We start from the raw sequence: 24696 nt of genomic DNA, 5'->3' as shown, positions 1-24696 counted from the left end.
TTTCTTTTCGCATTTTTCATTTAGCGCTTTTCAGTTCGCACTTTTCATTTAGATTGTCCGTTCGTCAATAAGTCATGTTGTGGAATCGGAGGAGATAATGTGTTATTTATTATTGGCCTTGAAGTTATTGCTTTGACATTATTTTTTTGATTGAATAATGATTTGATTTGGTATATTTTCTATATTTTTGGATGCATAGAATGCACTTTTTGGTTAAGTTCTATTGGCAGATAGCATGTCATTTTTTTTTAATGCACAATAAAAAAGTGTGGAGAATAATACTTGGCTATGTGTTTTACTTCAAATGACATTTTGGGAGTAGACAGTTTTACATTTAAAAAAACACAATGTAAGATTGACAAGGGACACCAACATAGTTGTATCTTTGATCTTAAAGCAGAGGTCCACCCTAAAGTGGAGCTTCCGCTCATTGGAACCCTCCCCCCCCCCCTCCGGCACCACAATTGGCACCTTTCAGGGGGGAGGGGGGTGCAGATACCTGTACAGTACAGCTATCTGCACCCACTTCCGGCATAGATATCTGCAGAAAGTACGCCCCTTTCCGCAGAATCGACGCCCCTTTCCGAAAGTCCCCCGCTGTCTGCTGGGAAACACACGGATCCCAGAGACAGAGGGGACCATCCTTATTGCGCAGCCCGACTCGCGTATGCGCAGTAGGGAACCGGGAAATGAAGCCGCAAGGCTCCACTTCCTGATTCCCATACCCAAGATGGCGGCGGCAGCACCCGAGAGACGATCGAGAGATCGGCTTCGGGTGCCGACATCGTGGGCGCACTGGGGGAGTAAGTGTCATTATTTTAAAAGTCAACAGCTGCAGTATTTGTAGCTGCTGGCTTTAAAAAAAAAAAAACGGCGGACTCCCGCTAAAAACTATGGGATAATGGTGTTGTGGTAACTTTCACAAATAGAAAAACAAAACAAAAATAATAATATTATTCTTGATATCACTAGAAAAAAAAGCCTTTGAAAATTTGTTTGCAAAAACTCCATCAGTATCACCAGAAAAGCAGCTTCATCCCATTAAAGAAGAAGAGAATTGCACGCTGCATTGGAGATTTCATAATTTGCCACATCACGAATATTAATTCTACATTACAAACGCTAGTTTACAAGACCGACCGCTTCTGCTTCTGAGCATGCGTGTTTGTACTTTGGACTTTTGTCCAACGGACTTGTGTACACACGATTGGAAAATCCGACAACACACATTTGTTGGCAGAACATTTCAAAAACATGCTAGCCAACATTTGTTGGTGGAAGGTCTGACAACAACTGTCTGATGGAGCATACAAACAGCCGGATTTTACAGCCTGACATCCAACATTTCCCATCGGAAAGTCCGGTCTTGTGCACAGGGCTTTAATCTGTATTTTGGTTAAGCTTGTTTCTGGAGTCCTTTTCTATTGTTTCCAATGTTAATATTTTATAGGGGATGGAATCACTCTACAGCTTCTCTGTTGGTAGTCTAAGATGTTTTAAAACTGTAATTCTCAGTTGTTACAGGAAATAGAAAGGAGGGGTACAAGTGAAATTGGGCACATAAGGAAAATATTATTGATCCTTACATTATTTGTTTGAAGAATTGGTTAGTGGCACATGAACTAGTCAACAAATCTCATTGAAGAAGGCAGAAGATTGGCCTTTTTCAAAGCAGCATTACTTTGAAAAGGAAAATAAAGTTGGGCATCTTTGAGTAACTATAATACAGGCCCAACAGTCATCTGCTTACATTGGGATGATAGAAAATGAAATAGGCATATTAGTTTACACTATCTCTGTTACAGCAGACATTCTACTTAATAGTAATGTGTATGCATCCAATAGGACATATTCAGCTGAGCAATTAAGTCATTATTTAAACAGTATAACAGTACCAGTTTGGTAGCTGGTGGATATAAATGACATACTATAGATTCTCATTTTACTTTGGAAGAGCTGGAAAGTGTGTTGGAGATAATTTCTACAAAAAAAACCCTGGAGTTATGGTGTCCTAGTGTAGTTAAGATTTATAAAGAAACTCTCTTGCCTTTATTATTATACAATATTAATGCATTTTTAAAACGCCATTTACTACAAACCTCTTTGCATAAGGTGAAAATAGTGGCTATACTGAAACCAGGTAAGGATATGATGTATCCAAATTCAATACTGCCTCATATCTTTGCTTGCAATATATGTTAAATTCATAGCCAAAATGTTAGAAAATTGCTTGGTTGCAGTAGTACATAAATGTGTCCCAATCAAATAGGTTTTATGAGTAAAAAAAAAAAAAACAGATAACACAGGAGCAAGAGCAATATTATCTCTAGATGCAACTAAAACCTTTTTTAGTATTGAATTGTTATTCAATACTGAATCGGGCACGCAGTGCAATGATCACAGACACAGTGCAACTCCGATCTCTGTATCTCTATCAGCGGCTCTTTAACCATGTGATCGGCGTTCAATCACAGCCGATCACATGTAAACAAGGAGATGCCGGTAATCAGCTCTCCTCGCCTCATGCTGACAGAGTGTGAGGCGAGGACAGCCAATCAGGGGCATCTCCTCACAGGGGGACATCTAGGGATGTAATCAGGGAACTGATTATCAGTGCCCTGATTACAATAAATAAATACAGTGTCACAAAACAGTGCCCACCATTGTCCACCAATGCCTGCATACAGTGCCCACCAGTGGCAGCAATCAGTGCCCACCACTGCCCACAAGTGCCACCAATCAGTGCCCATTAGCGATGCCAGTCAGTGCTGGCAGTCAGTGCCGGCTATCAGTGCTGCCCATCACTGCTGTTGACCAATGCCCATCAGTGTCACCCATCAGTGCCACCTATCAATGCCCATCAGTGCCCATCTCTACCGCCTATCTATGCCACCTATCCATGCCACCTAGCCGTGCCCATCAGTGCTGCCTATCAGTGCCCACCATTTCTTCCTTCGTTTAGGCCAATATGCATTCTGCTACATATTTTGGTAAAAAAACGCTATAAGTGTATATTGATGTGTTTGCGCAAAAGTTATCGTGTCTACAAAATAGGGGCTAGATTTATGGCATTTTTATTATTATTATTATTTTTTACTAGTAATGGCGGTGATCTGCAATTTTTAGTGGACTGCAACATTGCAGCAGACATATAGGACACTTTTGACACTTTTTTGGGACCACTGACATTTATACAGCGATCAAAGCTAAAAATAGCCACTGATTACTGTATAAATGTCACTGGCACGGAAGACGTTAACACTATAGATCAAGGGGTTTAGTGTTCCCAAGAGAGGTGTTTATAACTGTATGGGGGCTGGGCTGACTGGAGGAGGAGAAAGATAGCTGTTCCTAATCACTAGGAACAGCAGATATCACTCTACTCCTCTGACAGAACGGGATCTGTTTGTTTACATCCCTGTTCTGCCTGTCTCTCCCACAGATCGCCGTGTGCGCGCCGCCAGTACAACTGTGGCAGCTGGTCCGTAATTTGTTAATAATGATCCTCTTCAACCTTTGGTTATTCCACAGCATGGTTCATAAACGCATGCTACAGATAAATGTGTGCTTTTACATGCTCTGTGACAACAGCAAGATATTAAAATAAAAGGAAAAGAACAACAGTAAACAATGCGTATTTTTCATTTTACCACTGTAATGGTGCATTCATGCTAGCCATAGAACAACAGTTAGGGAATCAACCAATTATACAAAATATTATACATAGTACATATTAACATTTCTGTACAGTTTTTTTCAGGTTGTGGAGATTTTCTCTCAGTAAAATAAATCTAGGAAGTGCTCTTATCAAAAAAAATCCAACTTCGCTGATTTATTAAATTTCCTAAATGTTAATTTGGTTGGGAAGTAGCTACATTTAAGTATGATTCTGTGCTGCACAATCTCCCATTCTTGATTGGATTAAGCCAAAGTAGTCTCAGAAAGAGGGTGAACACACTTGACTCCATAGCGCTAGGGGATTATTGAGCATTCAAACAGCTGTAAAAGGTGTCCGTTCCAATCTTGGCTCCTCATCTAGAACTAGTAAGAAGAACCAATACAGACAGGTAATCTTGAAACAACACAAAAAGCACACATGCCTAGTGCATTACCATGAACTATTTATTAAAAAAATAAATATAAAAAATGCATACTCACAAAAGCCGTAAGTTAACCAGCAATGAACATAAACCCAAGTGGCAGAGGTCCCTAATTAAAGATGAAATTCATATGGTCCTGACGTATATATGACTTTCCAGCTTACACATTTCAAGAAACTGGCCCTCTTCCTCAGAGCAAAAATGGTCTGTTTAACTTCTCTCCTCTTAAATAAAACACAGACCTACAGCTTTTCCCAAAGAAGAAGGGGAGACCATTGCACACTAGTCGCAGAGGCCAGCTCCTAGAAGTCAAAATTAGAAGCCTGATGTATGTTAGAGTAGTATGAGTTTCATCTCTAATTAAACTGGAGTTCCACCCAAAAGGGGAAGCTCTGCTTGTTTGCTTTTTGACAGATACCCATCCTCACTCCTGGGAGACTTCACAGTGGTGAGGTCCCTCAAAAGTTCAGCCCCCCTCCTCCTTCCCCTACCACCGGGCCATTTACAAAGCACAATGCGCTTCACTCATGCACAGTGGGGAACCAGCTGTGAAGCCACAAGGCTTCACTGCCGGTTTCCCTTACAATGAATGGCAGTGGCAGAACCCAAGAGATGATTGGAAATTCGGCTGGGTTGCTGACATCGAGGGATCCTGGACAGGTAAGTGTCCTAATATTAAAAGTCAGCAGCTACATAATTTGTAGCTTTTGACTTTTCATTTTTTGGAGCTCCTCCTTAAGGATTTTCTTACCACTTGGGTTTATGTACATTGCTGGTTTATCTAGTGCTTTTTTGAGTATGCACTTCTTTGGTTTTATTTTCAAATAAAAAGTTGTTGGTAATGCAATAGGCATTTCCCCCCTTGTTGGTTTGTGTTTTTCAGAGAGAGGGTGGCTCCTACACTAGTATACAAACTGTGTTTAATATTCATAAGCTCTGGACTGGGTGTTTTCAGAAAAGCAAGAGGGGCCACTCTAGTAATACAGCAACTAATTTTAAAATGATCATGTTTAATTGAAGTATATTTTAAGCAAATCCTAGCCTTGCTATCTATCATTGAATGTGATGGATAGTTTCACTGACCAATAGCAAAGTATTCCTAAAAGGATAAAAGTATTGATTTAAGTGAAGTATTTTATTTTATTTTTTATATATAGCTCTCTGTTTTGTTCTCCTCTCTTTTGAAGTCCATAGAAACATCACCTATTTTAATGACATACTCTGCTCATGTGTATTGCAGTGGCCCTGGCATCCAGTGAACAGAATCCTCTTATCATCATAGTGATAGTGTCTGTAGCTGGATTCATTGTTCTGCTATCCATGGTGGTGGGACTCATGATATGGAGAAGGTAAGACTTTTCCCATGTTATCTAATTTTCAATGTGTGTTACTGACTTACATATTGACAAATTATTTTGTTTTATATACGTTGTGGTACAATATTTGAAAAGCAAAAAGTTAAAGTTGAACTCCATATATAAAAGGCATAAATTAATGCAACTCTTTATTTAATAGTGATGTATTTTTGCAAACCACTGTACAGCAGAATTTAGACCAAGAGAGGGATCAGCAACACAAAGAGCCAGCCAGTTGTACAGCAGTGCTCATGTGCTAAAAAGGAACCCATTGATGAGGAACAGAAGGACAGACCGATGGGCTTATCAGTCTGTTGCCTTTCCCTTCACCAGTTTGTGAAAGTTTGTTTACTGTAAGGACGGGAAATTCACAAAAAGTATTGTATGCGCTACTTATGAAAAATGTGCCACACTAAATAGCATGGTACTGGGGTACTCTGTAATTTTGTGCCCGTAAACACACTGGGGGTTATTTAATAAAGGCAAATCCACTTTGTACAACAAGTGCACTGAAAGTACACTTGGAAGTGCAGTCGCTGTAGATCTGAGGGGGACATGCAAGGAAAATAAAAAAACAGCATTTTAGTTTGCACATGATTGGATGATAAAATCAGGAGAACTTCCCCTCATTTCACATCTTACCCCCAGATCTACAGCGACTGCACTTCCAAGTGTACTTCCAGTGCGCTTGTAGTGCAAAGTGGATTTGCCTTTTGTAAATAACCCCTACTATGTTTGGGATGCCATTATAAATGTACTGGTACCCACAGCAGATCGCAAAGGCAGTGTGTTTTGAACATGGAGCAGGAAAAGTGCACAGAACGCATTTTCCTTGCATAACATTCTGGTGTGAGTAGAGACGGTTATTTTAGCTAAGTAAATAAGGTAAAGGTATGTTTACTTTTGACTACTACATCAAGAGCAGGGAAATTAACAAAAAAAAAGAAAAAAAAATGTTTTGCCTTTGGAAGAATCACTAAGCTAAGTGAACAGTAACTCTGTACTGGTAAGGCCCATCTACACTTCTTCATTCCTATGAATTGCATTAACACGTGTGCTTTAACATGCAGCATTTTTCGAATTTAGTTTTCCAAGGTTGTGTGTTATTGTGCATTGTGGCGAGATGCAACCCATTTACATCAGAACGCCACAGCCACACACTAATGCACATAGTGAGCATTAATGTGTGGCGCAGAAGCTTGTTTCGGCCCTTATAGTATAGTTTATTCAGGAGAGCTTTATGAGTAAGGCCGCGTACACACGCGGGGACTGTTCGCCCAACTTTGTCCGTCAAACAGTTTCGGCAAACAGTCCGCTCAAAATTAGCATGGACGGACATGGCCACACACGACGGACGAACAGTTTGCTGAAACCGTGCGCGATGACGTGAACGGCACGTACGGCGGGACGAAAAATACGACGTCCTATACACTGCATTATAACTTTCGGCGTGTAAATCCTTTCTGAGCATGCGCGGAACTTAGTTTGACGAACAAGCCTACACACGAGGGGACTGTTCGCTGAAACAAGGTTTCAGCGGACAGTTTTTCGGAATTTCCGAAAAACCTTGTTCAGCGGACTGTTCGCTGAAACTGTCCGCTGAAAGCCCACACACGAGCGGACTGTTTGCCGAAACACTGTTCAGCGGACAAAGTTGGGCGAACAGTCCCCGGCCTAAGAGAGTAGAGCTGGATACACATTACACAATTTGTGTTCTTCAATTACCTTTAGTATAACCTTCAACTATGTAGTGCAAGGGCCTGCCCGATTGCATACTATTTGAAAGTGTTTTGATTTGACCTCATATTATATGTTTTTGGTAAATCTAAAGGGAAGTTGTACAGGAAAATTTTATAAGAATTGTATAGTGTGTAGCCAGCTTAAGAGAGGATCTGAAAGCAAACAGTTTCTCCTGTGCTCTCTTTTTAGATCAATGACTGTAACACCAGTGTCATAGGTACACACTGAATTAAATGTTTGTTTGAAAAATAAAGATTGTATATACATAGTAAAATACTGTAAACACCAGTTTACAAATCCTTTAATAAGTTAAACATAACTGGCACAAAATCATTATCATTACCTATTGCTTTGTTTCCACAGGCAGTGTGGCTACAGCAAGGCAAGTCAGGATGGAGATGAAGAATTGTACTTCCATTGTGAGTATGCTTATTGTTATAACTGCATTAACATAGATCTAAAAGATATATAAGCAAACAAAAAAGTCCTTGATTTTATAGACTCCTCTAATATCCTCAAAAGGAGTATATTTGTTCACCATAGTGTCACCAGTAATGGAATATTTATTCTAAATATTCAACTTATTCACAAATATGTCACTCATTTTTAATAATAATGGGAGGATTTTTATTTTTGCATTTTTATGGCCATACATATGACAAATTTCAAGTAGTTTCAAGACAGCAGAGGCAAATGAGTAGCTAGATTTTGTATTGTTATTAGATTTATTCCCATCATCAGTAGAAATACAGCTTTCTGTATTTACACATTTACGCATTACATAGTTACATAGTTATATAGTTAGTCTGGTTCAAAAAAGGAACAAGTCCATCCAGTTCAACCCACAGAGAAAACAAAAAAAAAAACCATATACACAATCTTATAGCCAAAATTGGTCCAGAAGAAGGCAAATAAAAAACAATAAAGCATGATCCAATTTGCTTCAGTGGGGGAGGGGGGGGGGCCTTCCTGGTCACCCCAGAGACAAGCTGATATTCCCTTGATCATTTTATCTATAAATATTAGTGTTCAGGTATATTATGTAATTTAAGGAAAGAATCTAGGCCATTTTTAAAACAATCTACTGACTTGGCTACCTATAACCAGCTCTCGAGGGAGTATATTTCACGTTTTCACAGCTCTTACTGTGAAGAAGATTTTTCATGTTTGGAGGTTAAATCTCTTTTCCTCCAGATGTAAAGAGTGCCCCTTTGTCCCATGTGATGCACTTAAAGTGAAAAACTCTACACCAAGTTCACTATATGGGCCACTTATATATTTATACATGGTGGTCATATCCCCCCTTAATCTCCTCTTCTCAAGAGAGAATACATTCGGTTCCTCTAATCTTTCCTCATAGCTCCTCCATGCCTCTTACCAGTTTTGTTGATCTTTTCTGCACTTTCTCCAGTTCCCAATATCCTTTATGTGAACTGTTGCCCAAAACTGAACTGCATATTCCAGATGAGGTTTTACTAATGATTTGTACAGAGACAAAATGACCTCTCTCTCTCTCTCTCTGGGGTCCATACCTCTTTTAATACAAGAAAGGATTTAGCAAGCTTTGGAAACTGCAGATTGGCATTGCATGCTATTATTGAGTTTATGATCTACCAAAACAACCAGATCCTTCACAATTGATTCCCCCAGTTGTACTCCCCCTAGTATGTATGATGCATACATATTTTTAGCCCCCAAGTGAAAATTTTTATATTTATGTACAATAAATCTCATTTGCCACATAGTCACCCAGATAAACCATGCATTGAGGTTGGCTTGGTGTCATCTGCAAAGACTGAAATTGTATTTTTAATCCCAGACCCAATATCATTTATAAATATATTTAAAAGTAAGGGTCCCAGCACTGAACTTTGAGGTACACCACTAAAAACCTTAGACTATTCAGAGTAAGAATCATTAACCACTACTCTTTTAGACAGTTTTCTATCCATTTACAAACTGATCTTTCCAAGTCTATAGACTTTACCTTACACATTAGCCGTGTGTGGGGAATTGTGTTAAACACTTTTGCTAAATCTACAGTACATTATATCCTCAGTTTCAGTCACTCCTTTGTCTAAGGTTTTGCTAACCTTAAAAAATTTAGCTTAAAAAGAAATCAGATTTGTTTGACAATGTCTCTCTTTCATGAATCCATGCTGCGTGTTGCTTAAAAAAAACAGTTCTAGCAAAAACAGATCTATATCTTCTCTCCAGTATCTCCCCAACTATATAAGTTAAACGAACAGGTCTGTATTTACTTGGTAAATACTTTGATTCCTTTTTGAATATAGGAACCACATTGGCTTTACACCAATTCAGTGGTACTATACCAGTCATTAACCACTTCAGCCCCGGAAGAATTTACCCCCTTTCTGATCGGGCCATTTTTTGCGATACGCCACTGCATCGATTTCACTGACAATTGCATGGAAGTGTGATGCTGTACTCAAACAAAATTGATGTCCCTTTTTCCCACAAATAGAGCTTTCTTTTGGTGGCATTTGATCAAATTTCTGCATCAGTCTAGACCAATATATAGTCTACATATTTTTGGTAAAAAAAAAATCACAATAAGTGTATATTGATTGGTTTGCGAAAAAGTTATCACATCTCCAAAATAGGGGATAGATTTATGGCATTTTTATTATTATTATTCTTTTACTAGTAATGGCGGTGACCTGAGATTTTTATCGGGACTGCGACATTGCAGCCGACAGATCGGACACTTCTGACACTTTTTTGGGACCATTGACATTTATTCAGTGATCAGAGCCAAAAAGCCACTGATTACTGTATAATTGTCATTGGCAGAGAAGGGGTTAACACTAGGGGGCGATCAAGGGGCTAAATGTGTTTCCTTATTGTGTTCTAACTGTAGGGGGATGGTACTGCCTGGGGGAGGAGACCGATCACTGTTCCTATATACTAGGAACACACAATCTGTCTCCTCTCCCCTGCCAGAACGAGGATGTGTGTGTGTTTACGTTCTGGCTCTGTCAGGCTCTGTCACGAGCAATCACGGGTGCCCAGTGGACATTACGGCTACTGGGCACGTGCATTGGCTCCCCAGTGACATGGCGGCGTGCGCGCGCCCCCTATACCCATTTAAGCGGCCATCATAAAGCTACAGCTATTCATGCAGGGGAGCCATTCTGCCACCGTCAAACGGGCGGACAGCAAGAGGTTAACTAGTCTCTAAAAATTAAAAAAAAAAAGCTTTGAAATAACCAAGCTCAATTCTTTTAGGACATGTGGGTGGATGCCATCTGGTCCAGGTACTTATTCACCTATAATCTGTATAAATATTTCTGGACCATATACATTTTTGAGCCATTGTGGATCATTTGGGACTGTTTCAATACCATCCCCATTATGGACATGAGCTCCCCCATGCTCCTTTGTATACACAAAGCTAAAAAAGGCATTTAAGAAATGTGCCTTCTCTTTGTCCCCAGTGACTCCCTCTAGATTATTTTTGTAAAGGGACCACATGCTCAGACCTAACCATCATTACTTCATTCTCACAACAGTAAAACAAGAGAGGTTCCATGTAAAAGAGGTTATTTTAGTAGAATGGTGTTGCTCTGGGCCAAAAAATAATTGTGCTCCTACAGCCAAGCACCGATTGTATTTATTTGTTCAGCCATTTTTTTAATTAAATAATGGCTGTAATTGGGTTTAAAATGGATAACTAGATACAAGTTTCCTATGTTTTTTTTTTTTTTGCTGAATGTGTATGTGTTTTTTCTTATTATGTGGAATACAGTTTTATGCTCTTTTTAGTTTTTTTTGTATGTCAGTGCTACCGAGCCCTGTCAGATTTTTTCTGCCTTTTCCTGTTTACATGCACTTGCTCCAACTTTGGCTGCACATAATTTCTCTGGGCGTATTTACTGTTAGTAATAAAAGTGTCCAGCTCAGTCTTTGTGGCTTTGGCTGCTTGCCTTCTCCCATGAAGGGTACATGTGATAAGGTTATGGCAGGATCACAGGGGATTATTTAAATACATGGTGCAGTTTTAAAAAATGTCAAAGCTGATCATGGCATGATTTTATTGTGTTAAAGCTCATGAGATGTCAGTGGTTGGTTTATATTTACTTTAATCCATCAGCCTTTTTAACCCATTGAGTCTAAACTACATAGTTTAGCCATAACGTTATGACCACTGACAGGGTAAATAAATAACATTGATTATCTTGTTACAATTGCATCTGAAAGTTGATGGGATATATTAAGACAGCAAGTAAAAAAGATGTCCCTGAAGTTTATGTGCTGAAAGCAGAAAAAAAATGGACAGTTTATTGTGTTTGGGGTTGCATAGTCGCAGACCAGTCAGAGTGCCCATGCCGACCCATGTCTGCTGGCAAAAGTGCCTACACTGGGCATGTAAGCATCAGAACTGGACCATGGGGCAATGGAAGAAGGTGACCTGGTCTGATGAATCACACTTTCTTTTACATCTTGTGGATGGGCATGTGCATCATTAACTTGGAAAAGAGATGACACCAGGATGCACCATAGGAAGAAGGCAAGCCAGCAGAGGCAGTGTGATGCTTTTAGAAATGTTCTGTTCGAAAACCTTGGCTGTCATTTTGAAATGTACCACCTACCTAAACATTATTTCCGAGCAAGTACACCTCTTCATGAAAATGGTATTCCCTGATTGCAGTGGCCTCTTTTAGCAGGATAATGTGCCCTGTCACACTGCAAAAATTGTTCAAGAATGGTTTGAGGAACACAACAAATTCAAGGTCTGGACTTTGCCTCCAAATTTTTCAGATATTAATCCAATCAAGCATCTGCAGGATGTGCTGGAAAAACAAGTTTGATCCATGGAGGCCCTCACAATTTACAGAACTTAAAGGATCTGCTACTGAAGATTGGTGTCAGATACCATATCTTACCTTCAGAGGTCTAGCAGTATACATGTCTTGAAGGGTCAGAACAGTTATGGTGGAAAAGGGGCTTTTTCTGGTTGCAAAAAGGGGACCTGCTTAATATTAGATGGGTGGTCATAAAGTTATGGCTGATCAGTGTATGCTTCTGTGGTAAGAGTATGTTTGTCTGTTATACCTGTATAGACTTATGCCCTGTACACATGGTCGGACTTTCCGACAGAAAATGTGTGATCAAACACAAAGTTTGAGAGCAGGATCTAAAATTTTCTGACAACAAAATCCGATCATTTAAATTATGATCGTGTATAGACAATTCCGAAGGACAAAGTGCCATGCATGCTCAGAATAAAATACGAGACAAAAGCTATTGGCTACTGCCCTCTTTATAGTCCCATCATACGTGTTGTACATCACTGCGTTCTGAATGATTGGATTTTTCCGACAACTTTGTGCGACCATGTGTATGCAAGACAAGTTTGGGCCAAAATCCGTTGGAAAAAAGTCAGACGGATTTTGTCGTCAGAATGTCTGACCATGTGTACAGGGCATTACAGCCTATGAGGAAGAATCAGGGATTTAACAGAAAGATGACCAAACATTCTAGGGTGAATTGCTTTAGCAATCTGAACAAACTGAAAATATTCTATGTATCTATCTGGCATTTTTCTAGGAAAGCCTTTCAATTCAGAAAACAAGTTAAACCAGAGGCTGAAAAGATTTTAATTAAAGTAAAATGTCAGTGTGTACAAATTGTTACATTCAGGCTTTCTTGTAGTTTTATTATTGTCAAGTTATCACATTGAGTTTACAATAGTTTTATGACCTACATATTTATTGTACTTTAATATTAATTTAAGATCATCTTCCATTCAATTGGCCTAATTACATAGCCTACCAAACTTATCCTGGCATCTGATGCTTCAAAGTATAGAATGGTTTTATAGTTGAAAATGAAACAAGATTATTAGTTATTTTTTAATTTTATACACAGATTTTAGATGCCATCTAAATCGTAACTGCAGTTTTAAAAAACGATTACAGGGCTGAGGCATCATTGTGCCAGTACTAACGATTGCCAGCATTATACTACGATTGCCAAACATATTTAAAGATTTTTTTCTCTGTCTGGCAATTTTTAGGTTTTAGCTGAACTCCAGGCAAATCACTAAATATACCGGTAAAATACGAATTTGGAGGCAGCTTTACCTGTCAAAGGATTTGCAATTTTTCCAGATTTACACAGCTCTGCGAAACAGGTTTTTTTTTCTGCCACAGATGAGCAGACGAGCATTATAGTCAAGTCACCGTCCCACCTCCAGCCTGGTATTGGTCAGTAAAGGATCAGTAAAAAAATCATCAAATAGGAGACTTTTAGTCCCATTTGTGAGGAAAAAAACTTAAGTAAAAAAAAAGTTAAAATTTAAAGCATTAAAGTTACAGCTGAGCACAAAAAAAATTCCCTTCCCCAAAAATTTTGAGACCCCCCCCACCCCCACACGTATAAATGTAAACTCCTGTATTGGTGGTGCCTACGCATGAAAACGTTGATTGTGATACACATGTTACATATGTGAGAGCAATATTTATAGCACCATACCTTAACTCCTCCATAACATTAAACTGATGACCCTTTAGGGGGCTTTGAATGTATCACCTATGGAAAACATGGGGTACTGAAGTATGGCACCAAATGTTTTGTGCAAGTAAATTTAAGGTTTTACATGTCGAGTATCTATTTACTCAGTGCAATCTCATCTTTTATAGTTTACAAAAAATTGGATAATTTATTGCATTTGTGTGCCCTAAAATTAAGTTTAGTAATTTTTTTACTGATGTTTTGCAATAATATTGTGTGACATAAAAAAATTAGAGCTACCACTATTTTATTCTCTAGGGTGTCTGCTTTCAGAAAATGTATAATGTTTTGGAGGTTTTATGTAATCTTTAGGCCTAAAATTACTTTTTAACCCCCCAAAGAGTACTCGGTTTTCGGGGGTTATACCGAGATGATGCCCGCAGCTGCAGGCCTCATCCTAGTACCGTTTTATAGAGCGGACAATCAGCTTTCCAGGTATAACAACCAATGTGGCAAAAAGCCGCTCTGCTATTATACCGGAGGAGCGGGAGGGGACACCCTCCCGCCACCTCTCGCCGCTCTTACTGGGCCTCCCGTCCCACCGGAAGTTTTGATCCATGACGCACCCCTTCCTTCCTAGAGACAGACTGGAACAAAGGCAGAAATGGCTTTGTTTCAGTCTCCTGAATGTAAACACGGACGTGGCGTCACAATTACACTTCCAGTTTACTCGGCTGCCAATGGCGCGGGATTTAAAAAAATATACAGTATTCAGAATCGCTGTTTTCAGCGATCTGAATACTTTGAAGTGCCATGGAAGGATTTGGGGTCTTTTAGACCCCTGATTCCACCATAAAGAGTACCTGTCACCACCTATTACTGTCACAAGGGATGTTTACATATACCAGCCATGAGTCTTATGAGTACCAATTTTTGTCTGTATAGACTTCCATCCCTCAGCACTATTCAGTGAGGAACGTTGTGTTTGTATTTCATGTAGCTGATTTCAGCAAACCTATATTAATTCTATTTAGCAGTATTTTTTTATTAAAATACAATTTTTTTTAGTCTAAAGCCTTTTTATTACTAACAAAATAAAACAAAATGTCAGTCCACAATAATAATTTAAAAAAAAAACTGTTTAGACACCCATTGTTAGCACTAAGGAAATGTTTTCATTTTTTTAAATATCATTATTCCTAATTTCTGAGTCAGGCTGTTTAGGCCAAGCAAACCTACTATGATCAAAATGCAATAGCTCCAGTCTGGACTTGTTAATCAAGTATATTCAGGTATATTCAGAGTACTTTTGTTATGTTTCCTTCCCCTTTACCAGAATTCATAACATTACAGAATGCTAAAATCGAAATTTGTGTACACATTTGATTGGGAAAAAAATGTGAATTAATGGAAGGAGTCAGTGGGTAAACATAGGTTTTGTTGTAAATGGCGCACCTCCTTAGACTCAGTCTATATGGACAATATGGCAACTTGCAACTTGAAAACTTGACAAGATCCACCAGAATGTCAACTCTCTAAGAACACTAAGAAGTAGTATCCAATGTAGTTTATTTCTACAGAGGATGTTTTTGTAGATTTTTAGGATTTTTTCTACCAAAAAAGACAATTCACCATCATAATCTCTTGACTCTCTGAAATCCTATTTACTCAACAAGGGTGAAAACTAACTAGGAAAGGTGAAGTGTGATAACCATTGCTAAAAACAGAAAAAAGAAAGGGGGCAGGAAACAAAGCAAGTGCAATACTATAAACAAAATAAACAGGCCACTGTGATCGCGCAGCATTAACAAAATATAACTCAAATTTTTTTTAATTAAAAATGAAACACTCTTAGGGCTCATTAACACTTGCTTCAGCTTCAACACACATTAATGGCTGGTTTACACTTGCTTCAAAACAAGGCTTTGGACAGGCTTTGTTAAAGCTAGTCAAAGCTCCTGTCACTAAATAAAATGGTTAGCTTACATGCCTGTTTTTGCCTTGCCTTTGCTTTGCTTAAAAAATTATACCTCCTGTCACTTTAGTGGTGCTTCAGAGCTTCTTCAAAACCTCCACAGAAGTCTATGGCAAAGCTCGCTTGAAGCCCCACCTAAGCCCCCCCAAAGGCTCATTGAAGCCCCATCAAAGCTCCACCAAAGCCTCAGTGAAGTCCCACCGAAGCCTCATCGAAGCACCAAGCAAAATCAAAGAATAAACAAGACTGTGGTGGTGCTTCAAAGCTTCTTCAAAACCTCCATAGAAGTCTATGGCAAAGCTTGCTTAAATCCCCACTGAAGCCTCACTGAAGCCCCACCTAAGCCCCACCAAAGGCTCATTGAAGCCCCATCAAAGCTCCACCATAGCCTCAGTGAAGCCCCACCGAAGCCTCATTGAAGCACCAAGCAAAAGCAAGGTGTAAACAGGACTGTAAGTTAACTATGTAATTTAGTGATTGGAGCTTTGACTGGCATTCAGAGAGCTTTAACAAAGCGTGTCCAAAGCCATGTTTTGAAGCAAGTGTAAACTAGTTCTTAATTTGTTATGTTTTATTTTAACTTAAACTAAATGCTCATTGAACTTGCTTTACAACAATGAATTTTTTGCAGCCACAGATACTGTACCGTTAAAATCTGCCATCCAAGAAAAATAAACCAAGTCAATCCTGGAGTGTATAAAACACTGTGTGTTGTTAAAATTCTACATAGTTTGCTGACAATGTCAGCTTTATTCTCTGCTTGGCATAAGGCTTTGTCTTTGTGGGAGATCTCTGGGTTATCAAGATGCAATCATTTCATAGACAGGCCTTGTCAAAGTTGGTCCAGACGTGAGAAAGGATAACTTGATTTGATTTTTTGGCAGATGTCATGTAATTTTGCTATCTTCTGCTCCCTGAAGCATTACACTGGCAGTCCTTGCCTGACACAGTTTACACACCGCACACTCTTGGCTTTGACTGTGATTCAAAATGCCTGCTATTGCAATACAATATTTAACATACAAAAGCTGCCCTTGCTTATAAGAGGATGAGAAGAAAAGTAAATATTTACTTTTTTTGTTAAAAAGGGATGCCATTAAAGATTAAGGTAGATAAAAAAATACAGATTAATGTGCTCAGTGACAATATATTAAATTTAATTTTAAATACAACTAGTTTTTGAAGATGTTTTTGATTTGGCATGTACTGGTGCTGTACAGCAGCACTCAGACTGGGGGCCTTCAACTATCTAAACAAGACTGTAAAGAAACTGTGAGTGTTTACCAGTAATGATAGTGTATCGGTACAGTCGTGAGGGCTGCTGATTTCCGTAATTTTCGTGATTGTGATTTCCATTCACTCTTTAAACAGAAAACAGCCCATGCACTTTGTTTTGTTTTTTTGTTTTTATTGAGGGGAATTAACTTGGATGGGATAAGGGGATATGGTATGCCCACTGAATTGCAGAATATTTACATGGGACCAACTATATACACTCCTTGTATATACACTCCTATTTACATCTATCTAGCAACCTAGAGGGTGCTACAATAGCAAAAAGAAAAAAAAAAGGTTTACTGAAGGCTCCTATGGGTGTCTCAACCAGCCCCAAATTATGAGAGGCTCGATCATGCACATGCTAAACACTTCCTGTGGCTGGTGGTTATCCTGAGCCTTGTTAGTACAAGGCAGACTCTCTAATGAAGGAGGTGAGAGCTGGCATGCAGTGCAAGGGATTAGAAGGTCTATTGCATGTCTAAGCCCACCAGAATTAAGGGCTCATTGTGTGTCCTGCTGAAAATCCAACAGCAAGTTCTGACACCTGGGCATGCCGACAATACACTTTAGGTATGTATATATATTTTTTTTACTATTGCTGCAGGAAATGAGGAAATTATTTATGGTCTGATTCGTCAACCAATGGTACAAAAACATGTGGAATGTGAAAAAAATATTGAAATTTAAAAACTAGTACAACTGTAATTGGTATTTTATTTGTTGGATTTTTATTTTACTCTGCATACTGTATATGTTTCCCATTCACCCAAAGACAGAAGGAATTAAAGGTGCTTATCATTCTTCAGTTTTGATTTTGCAATTATTTTACATAAAGAAAGATACAGCAGAAGGGACATGTCAAGCATACGTAAACCAGTTTCTAAAATCTCAAATAAGATTCACTAGGTTGATACAAAATGCTTCAATGTTGATAAATCATTTTCTAGAATTTTAAATCTGAAGTTTTCATTAATATAATACCTGGTGGTCATGAAAGGTCCTAGTTTAGGCTCTTTTTGCTGTTGCCTGTGTTGTCCTCTCATCACACAGGTGTCTGATGACAACTTCAGGTAACTGCTTCAGCACACATTATGCAGGTATGGTTAAATGTTGTCACTATCAGGAAACACACCTTAAGGCCGCGTACACACGCGGGGACTGTTCGCTCAACTTTGTCCGTCAAACAGTTTCAGCGAACAGTCCGCTCAAAATTAGCATGGACGGACTTGCCCACACACGACGAACGAACAGTTTGCTGAAACCGTGCGCGATGACGTGAACGGCACGTACGACGGGACGGAAAATACGACGTCCTATACACTGCATTACAACTTTCGGCGTGTAAATCCTTTCTGAGCATGCGCGGAACTTAGTTTGACGAACAAGCCTACACACGAGGGGACTGTTCGCTGAAACCAAGTTTCAGCGGACAGTTTTTCGGAATTTCCGAAAAACTTTGTTCAGCAGACTGTTCGCTGAAACTGTCCGCTGAAAGCCCACACACGGGCGGACTGTCCGCCGAAACACTGTTCAGCGGACAAAGTTGGGCGAACAGTCCCCGCGTGTGTACGCGGCCTAAGAGTGCATGCAGACAGTAAGTCCCTGCACTAAGGCCATGGGAGATCAACAGCACTGAATTGCAGCAACTGATAAAGGTGAAAAGCATTGTTTTATTTCTAAATACATTTTTTTTATTCATAATACATTAGTTAACTAAATGTCATTCAGTTAGGGTATATATCTGCTTCCATGTTGCAGGATTCGGAAGGTGCTCTCGCTTACATTCCTGAAGGCCTCCTTCACATGTTTTTTTTATATGCATTCACCAGGTTCCAGTAGAAAGAATCAGTGGATTCTTGCAGCTGGAATGAAGGGTGTATGTGAATAGAGGCAACTGCTCAGCTTGTACAAAGTAATGACAAGAGCTGTTCATATTTATCCACACACCAATTGGTTACTTATGGTTAGGTTATCGAATGTCCGAACCTGGATGCATCTTTTTCAATTTTTCTTGATAGACTTGTGATTTTTTTCAGCCAGAGTAACTATGTAATTTGTACAGGCTGAGTGACCGTATTTGTTCACATATACCTGTCATTCATTAATTCTTAGCATTGTAATGCAGTGTATGCAAGTAAACACCCATGTGAAAGTTAGATATAAGAAATGAGTTGATCATTCAGCCTCCTTTGTCCACAAATTAGATATCAGTTAAGGGCGGACTTCGAATTTAGGGAACCATGTAATAACAGAAATATGTAGACAGCTATTGGTTATCTATTTTTGAAAATGTTAGCTTTTCAGCTTTCAAACTTTGGCTAAAATAGTATCTTCTCATGATCAGGGGTCAGGGTCAAAGACCATTTGCTATAGCAGTAGTGGGACTACCACCAACCAGCAGAATAGATACACAGACAGTACCCCTAGTGAATGACGTGGGCTCAACTGGGGTGCGGAGTCTAAGTACTAACAGGTGTTCACCAAAACTCCTGATGATGGAGATGGATTTTGCTGCATGTTAGTACCAGGTCCTGGTCCTCAGGATCCCTCCAACAGGAGGTGAGCAAGCCGGGGTCCAGTAGGGATAAGCAGGTAGGGATCAAACAGAAATGTAAACAAGCCAAAAGGTCAGAAACAAGTAGTTGCAGGTTGGGATCAGGCAGAAGCATAGTTGAGGAACAAGCCAAAGGATGATAACGAGTGGTAGCAAAATATGGACGGCAGCAGAGAAGACAGGAGCGAGATACTGGCTGTAGAGAGCACAATAATCTGGCTAACAGGAAGTGCAGAGACATGACTTGAATCAGGAAGTTTATGGGAGGGCAAAGAGTTCAAGGTTCAAGACAAAAAAGGTTCAAGACAATATCATTTAAGGAATTGTCCTAGGAACTGTATTTCAGGTAGCTCTGCAAGAGACATTACAAGACATAGCCGAGATAGCGGGTTCAAATCCAGGCCCTGACATATGCAGATCAGGAGTTCTGACTTCACTTGCTCGAAAAAAACCTAATCTGGGTTGGGACAATATAAGAACCAGAAAATCCTGTGACAGGTGAACAACTAAAAGTTTCAGTAGTAGGTCAGCAATGTCTACATTTTTCTTTTATAAAACATTTCTTTTAAGACTGCATAAAGGTAACTGGTAAGCAGAAGGAGATAAAAAGTGAACACGATTGATGAAAAATCATGACATTTGATAAGACCAGAATCCTGAATGTGTCTTCTGTTTACTGTGGCTTGCTGTGGAAATTTGTTAAATTACTTGTTGATAAAGGGTCCCTCGTCTTTATTAATAGAATGTTGTTCTTGAGCAGCCTTTCCACTATATACAGACGTATGAAGAGACAAGAGCAACATATACAGCATTAGCATTCAATTCTCATCACGAGTTTGTTAATCACTAGCTGTTAGTGTATGTCTATAGCTGGCTGATAGACAAGCGACACGCATTTGTTTCACTTAATTGTGGGTTTCGTATGGATGAGCCAATCTAAAATGAGTTTCACCTGAATGTGTGAAGCTGGTCATGCATGGCAAACTATAATCAGGGCAATATTTTTGCTATCACACAGGATAAATTGTGTATGGAAACCAGATAGTGATTGCTACAGCTTACATATTATTTGCAGTCTTTGTAGAGTGACCTGTTTTAGTAAGCAGAGGCTGATTTTTAGTAGCCACATTTCTGTGCCGCTGACCTTTAAACTTGGTACTGAAGGTTCCCTCTAATAAGATAGTGTTGTTTCGCATCTTTAGCCCCTCACACAAATATATGTATAAATACTATTGATAGTGGATGCTTTTGTCTCTGAGAGAGCATTCACCTCATCATGACCAAATAATGCATGTGTGCCCATAGATGTTATTGGGTTAAGCTAGCTGGGGGATTTGATGTTTTCAAATGATTTGCTCATAATGGAAAGAAACTTTGCCCTGGTATTCTTTATGAAACTGTGTATAGTTCTTGGAAAATATAGAAACCCCTGTTTGCTATACCTAAAGTTCTTGATGCAAATAGAATTGTTGGACAGAATGGACCTATTAAAAAGGAATTTAAATGAACAAAAAAACTAAGAATATTAGCAATAGTAATATATGTGTGATCCATTTTTATCTGATTCAATAAGCTTTGCTTATCAGAATGGCACTCTATAGCATTAAATGTATATAAACGCCCAAAAAACAACCTATAAAATAAAAGTAGAGACAGTAAATATCTGCAATACATGCACATAACCCTGTTGTTGTGGGTTTTTTTTAAGACCCAGCAAGTAAAGAGGACACCTTTATGATCTGCTAGGAATACACTTGGCTCCTAATTTCATGTTGTTGGCTAACAACATACAACATTTTTGTGGACTAAATTATGTCAGCCCACCCAGTATTCATTCTTTTTTAGTGGTTCTTTAATTTACCAAGGGTTTAGTGAATCTTGTTTAAAACCTGAGCTTAGAATCCCTTTGGAGTCTATAAGGGGCATGAATCTTGTTGTTAAACCCTCCCAATTACAGGGCTATAATGCAAACTATGTTCAAAAAGACATTGGGAGCTGGGAACTGCTATGGGCTATATGTTCCAATTGAAAAAAAATATTGTACCGTGGGAAGAGAGTATTCAGGGGGAAAATTTAAAATACACAAGTCCTTTAAAAAAACATGCTAGAAAGATGCCTTAAAGCAGTGGTCATCACCCTGTCCTCAGGGCCCACTAACAGGCCAGATTTGCAAGATAACTGAAATACATCACAGGTGATCTCATGTGCTGCAGTGATTGCAGTATTCTAGTCTGCATCTCCCCAAGGTAATACTTAAAACCTGGCCTGTTAGTGGGCCCCGAGGACAAGATTGATGACCACTGCCTTAAAGAGTAACTCCACTTTTGTTGAGAAATGAGAACATTCCCCTCTGAGAGAAATGTACATTGCAAGGTTTTTAATAAACTTTATTGCAGAGTCCTACCTTTTGTTATTCTGAAGAAATAGCTGTGTCCATGTCCAAAGAAAATGGGCAGATTGATTTCATAATTATCAATCATCTGCTGTAATTGCAGGGTTATAACTACCGGTAAGCAAGTGGAAGGGGCTGCATTTTTTTAGATGTGATTTCCCCTTAGGAGCATCTCACTAAAATTAAATTTTTGTTGCAGGGGATGCCAAAAATCAGATTTGTATCTTAGTTCAGACTTCTGAGAAAATCAGTGAGCCAATCACACAAGCAGAACATTACATTTAAGGGAGGTGTTCTGTACAACATCTGTGCACAGAACACCTCCAGGTTGCCATATTATATTGCATTTTACAAAAAAAAACATCACTTCAACTTTGTTTTGTTATTTAGCCTACCTTCTCCCTGTACCTGTTACCTTTGAACATCAGAATGCTACATACTGTAAGCTTGTGCGCGGTGTGATGCATTCTGTCTCTCTACTAGAAGTTTACTGTTCGAGTTTACACTTTCAAACTAACTCTCAAGGGTATGAAAAAACATATCTATTGTTGTTGGTTAAGAGTTGACTTTATGATAGTGGGAAATGTTTTATATTGTTTACCCATAAATAAAGCAGAGAAAGTGCTGCTATGAGACATTCACACTCACTTCTAAGGAAAATGTAAAAAATGCAAGGTCGGTCGCATATAGCAACATAAACTACATTCCGCATGAAAGTGAAAATTGAGCTATTAGGCCTGTTTTACATGGGCTTCAGCTTGTATAAGAGCAGTGAGAACAGCAAGCCTTGACAAAGCATTTGCAGCGCTTTCAGCAAGCTTTGTTTAAGCTTTTAAAGTACCGTTGAACTCCAGTTTATTATTGCTGAGCACAGATCCTAATGGGAGTGCCTATTGTCACTTTAAAACGGTTGTAAAATGTGTCTGGTAAAAAAAAAAAAAAAATGTAAAGCAATTACATAATGTGTTAGCATGCATTGCATACTAGCATATTATGAAATACATATTATGACATACTTACGGCGTGCTGTCACTGCTGAGAGGACTGACATCTTCCCCTGGTCTTGCTTCCGGGTTTTGAAGCCGCAATGACGTCACTCCCACGCATGCTTGTGGGAGCCCTCGGTTCTGGCACGAAGCACTGAAGTGTCGGCAAGGTATGCCAGACTTTAAGAGTGCACACACTGGTAATGTCATTGACTGTCTCTAGGGTGAATATCCCCTGAACCGTGCATGCTTAGGAGATATTCATTTTACCTACAGGTAAGTCGTATTATAGGCTTACCTGTATCAATCAATTCCCTCTGTGCGTGTTCTAATTGTAGGGGGATGGGACTGACTGGGGAAGGAGACTGATCATTGTTCCTAAGCATTAGGAACAACAGATTTGTCTCCTCACTCCTGACAGAACCAGGATTTGTGTGTTTAAACATACAAATTCCCATTCTGGCTTTGTCAAGAGTGGGTACCAACACCATCTCTTTGGCTGTCATTTGTCATCTTCCCTTATGGTCAGATACTGAACCCCGGTGCTTCGAATCTTGTCACTTCTGTCTCCTACTTGTTCTTCTAAATGAAACTTACAATGTTTTACAAGTGTTTTCTTTTTAATACTACACTATGGTGGCCCTTGCATCTGTTTTTTTCTCTCTCCCCTTGTGTGCATCCTAGATGGAGTATCCCCTCCTGATTTGCAGGTTGCAGCACCCACCTGTCATTGTAGCATTTTTTTGTATAGTGTTGGCTACCCACTCAACAGATTCCATTTGTGTATTAACTGTATATTGATTTTTTGTATCACATTTTCTCTTTTGATTATTAAGTGGTGTACTGCCACTTTGACATCACACATTAACCATTTGGTTTAATCATTTTGTTTTCCCCTAACCATTCAGGGGTTGCTTTGTGGAGTGTTGTGGTCCCAATGGATTTCTACTGGGCCTTTTTTTTTGACATTTTATTATTGAAATTGATTTTTATCTCACATGTATAGGTCAGTTTTTAACTGGACCCCTGGTCTGGAATACTTGGGATTGTTGTCCCAATTACATGGTTGATGCAGGTATATTGCTACTTTGGCATCATATAATATATCATCTAATAGGGCCTCTAGTTCTGGTGACAGCCTCAACTTGGAGGAATTTCCTCTTGCTTCCTGTTTTGGCTATGGGACAGGAAGTGAATGGAAATTTCCCCTCTGGAACACAAATAACAAAAAAAATTTTGCTTTTTATTACGCTTTAGGCCGGGTTCACACCGCTGCGATGCGGGAACGCCGCAAATCCGCGGCGTTTTCCCGCATCGCACACCTCCCGCCGGCAGTTCACACTGCCCTATGCGGACGGCTGGGAGTGTCATTGATATGTTAATGACACCCCCAGATCCGTCCGCATATCGCAGTGCGATCTGCCAACTCGCACAGGAATCGGATCACATGGTGTGAACCCCCATGCGATCCGATTCTGTTGCGGACCAAAAAAAGGGTCCCGTGCGAGTTTGCTGTGGGAGCGATGCAAATTCAGCCATACTATCTGTATGGCTGAACTCGCATCGCTACGGAGATCGGATGTGATTTGCGGTGCGAATCACATCCGGATCTCCCCCCGCAGCAGTGTGAACCCAGCCTTAAGCACATTTTATAACCCTAATTAATCTTCCTCAGCTTTTGCCTACTTAACTATTTTTTCTTGCCTTTTTTAAGCATTGGCATTTTTTGTGTTTTTATGTCCTTTGTTAATGTTTTAGCATTGCACGAACAATATGTACATAATACTAGTGAAGTGAAGTGACTAACCTCCAGTGATACACAGAGATTAAACAAAAACT

The 24696-nt window shown here is 39.4% G+C and overlaps 1 protein-coding gene across 1 annotated transcript in view; it reads left to right on the top strand.

The window, feature by feature from the left end:
• Window positions 1-24696, top strand: part of EPHA10 (EPH receptor A10) — a 943825-nt gene that overhangs the window by 771679 nt on the left and 147450 nt on the right. The window contains exons 8-9 of the mRNA XM_077481808.1: window positions 5341-5449; window positions 7559-7614. Coding sequence (XP_077337934.1) covers window positions 5341-5449; window positions 7559-7614 — 165 coding nt within the window. The remainder of the gene's footprint in view (window positions 1-5340; window positions 5450-7558; window positions 7615-24696) is intronic.

This window comes from Lithobates pipiens, unplaced genomic scaffold (genome assembly GCF_037356315.1).
Source record: "Lithobates pipiens isolate NorthernLeopardFrog02 unplaced genomic scaffold, aLitPip1_a1.2 Scaffold_16, whole genome shotgun sequence".
Taxonomy (NCBI): Eukaryota; Metazoa; Chordata; class Amphibia; order Anura; family Ranidae; genus Lithobates; species Lithobates pipiens.
The sequence above is the reverse complement of the archived record's forward strand: the minus strand, read 5'-3'. Positions and strand labels throughout refer to the sequence as shown.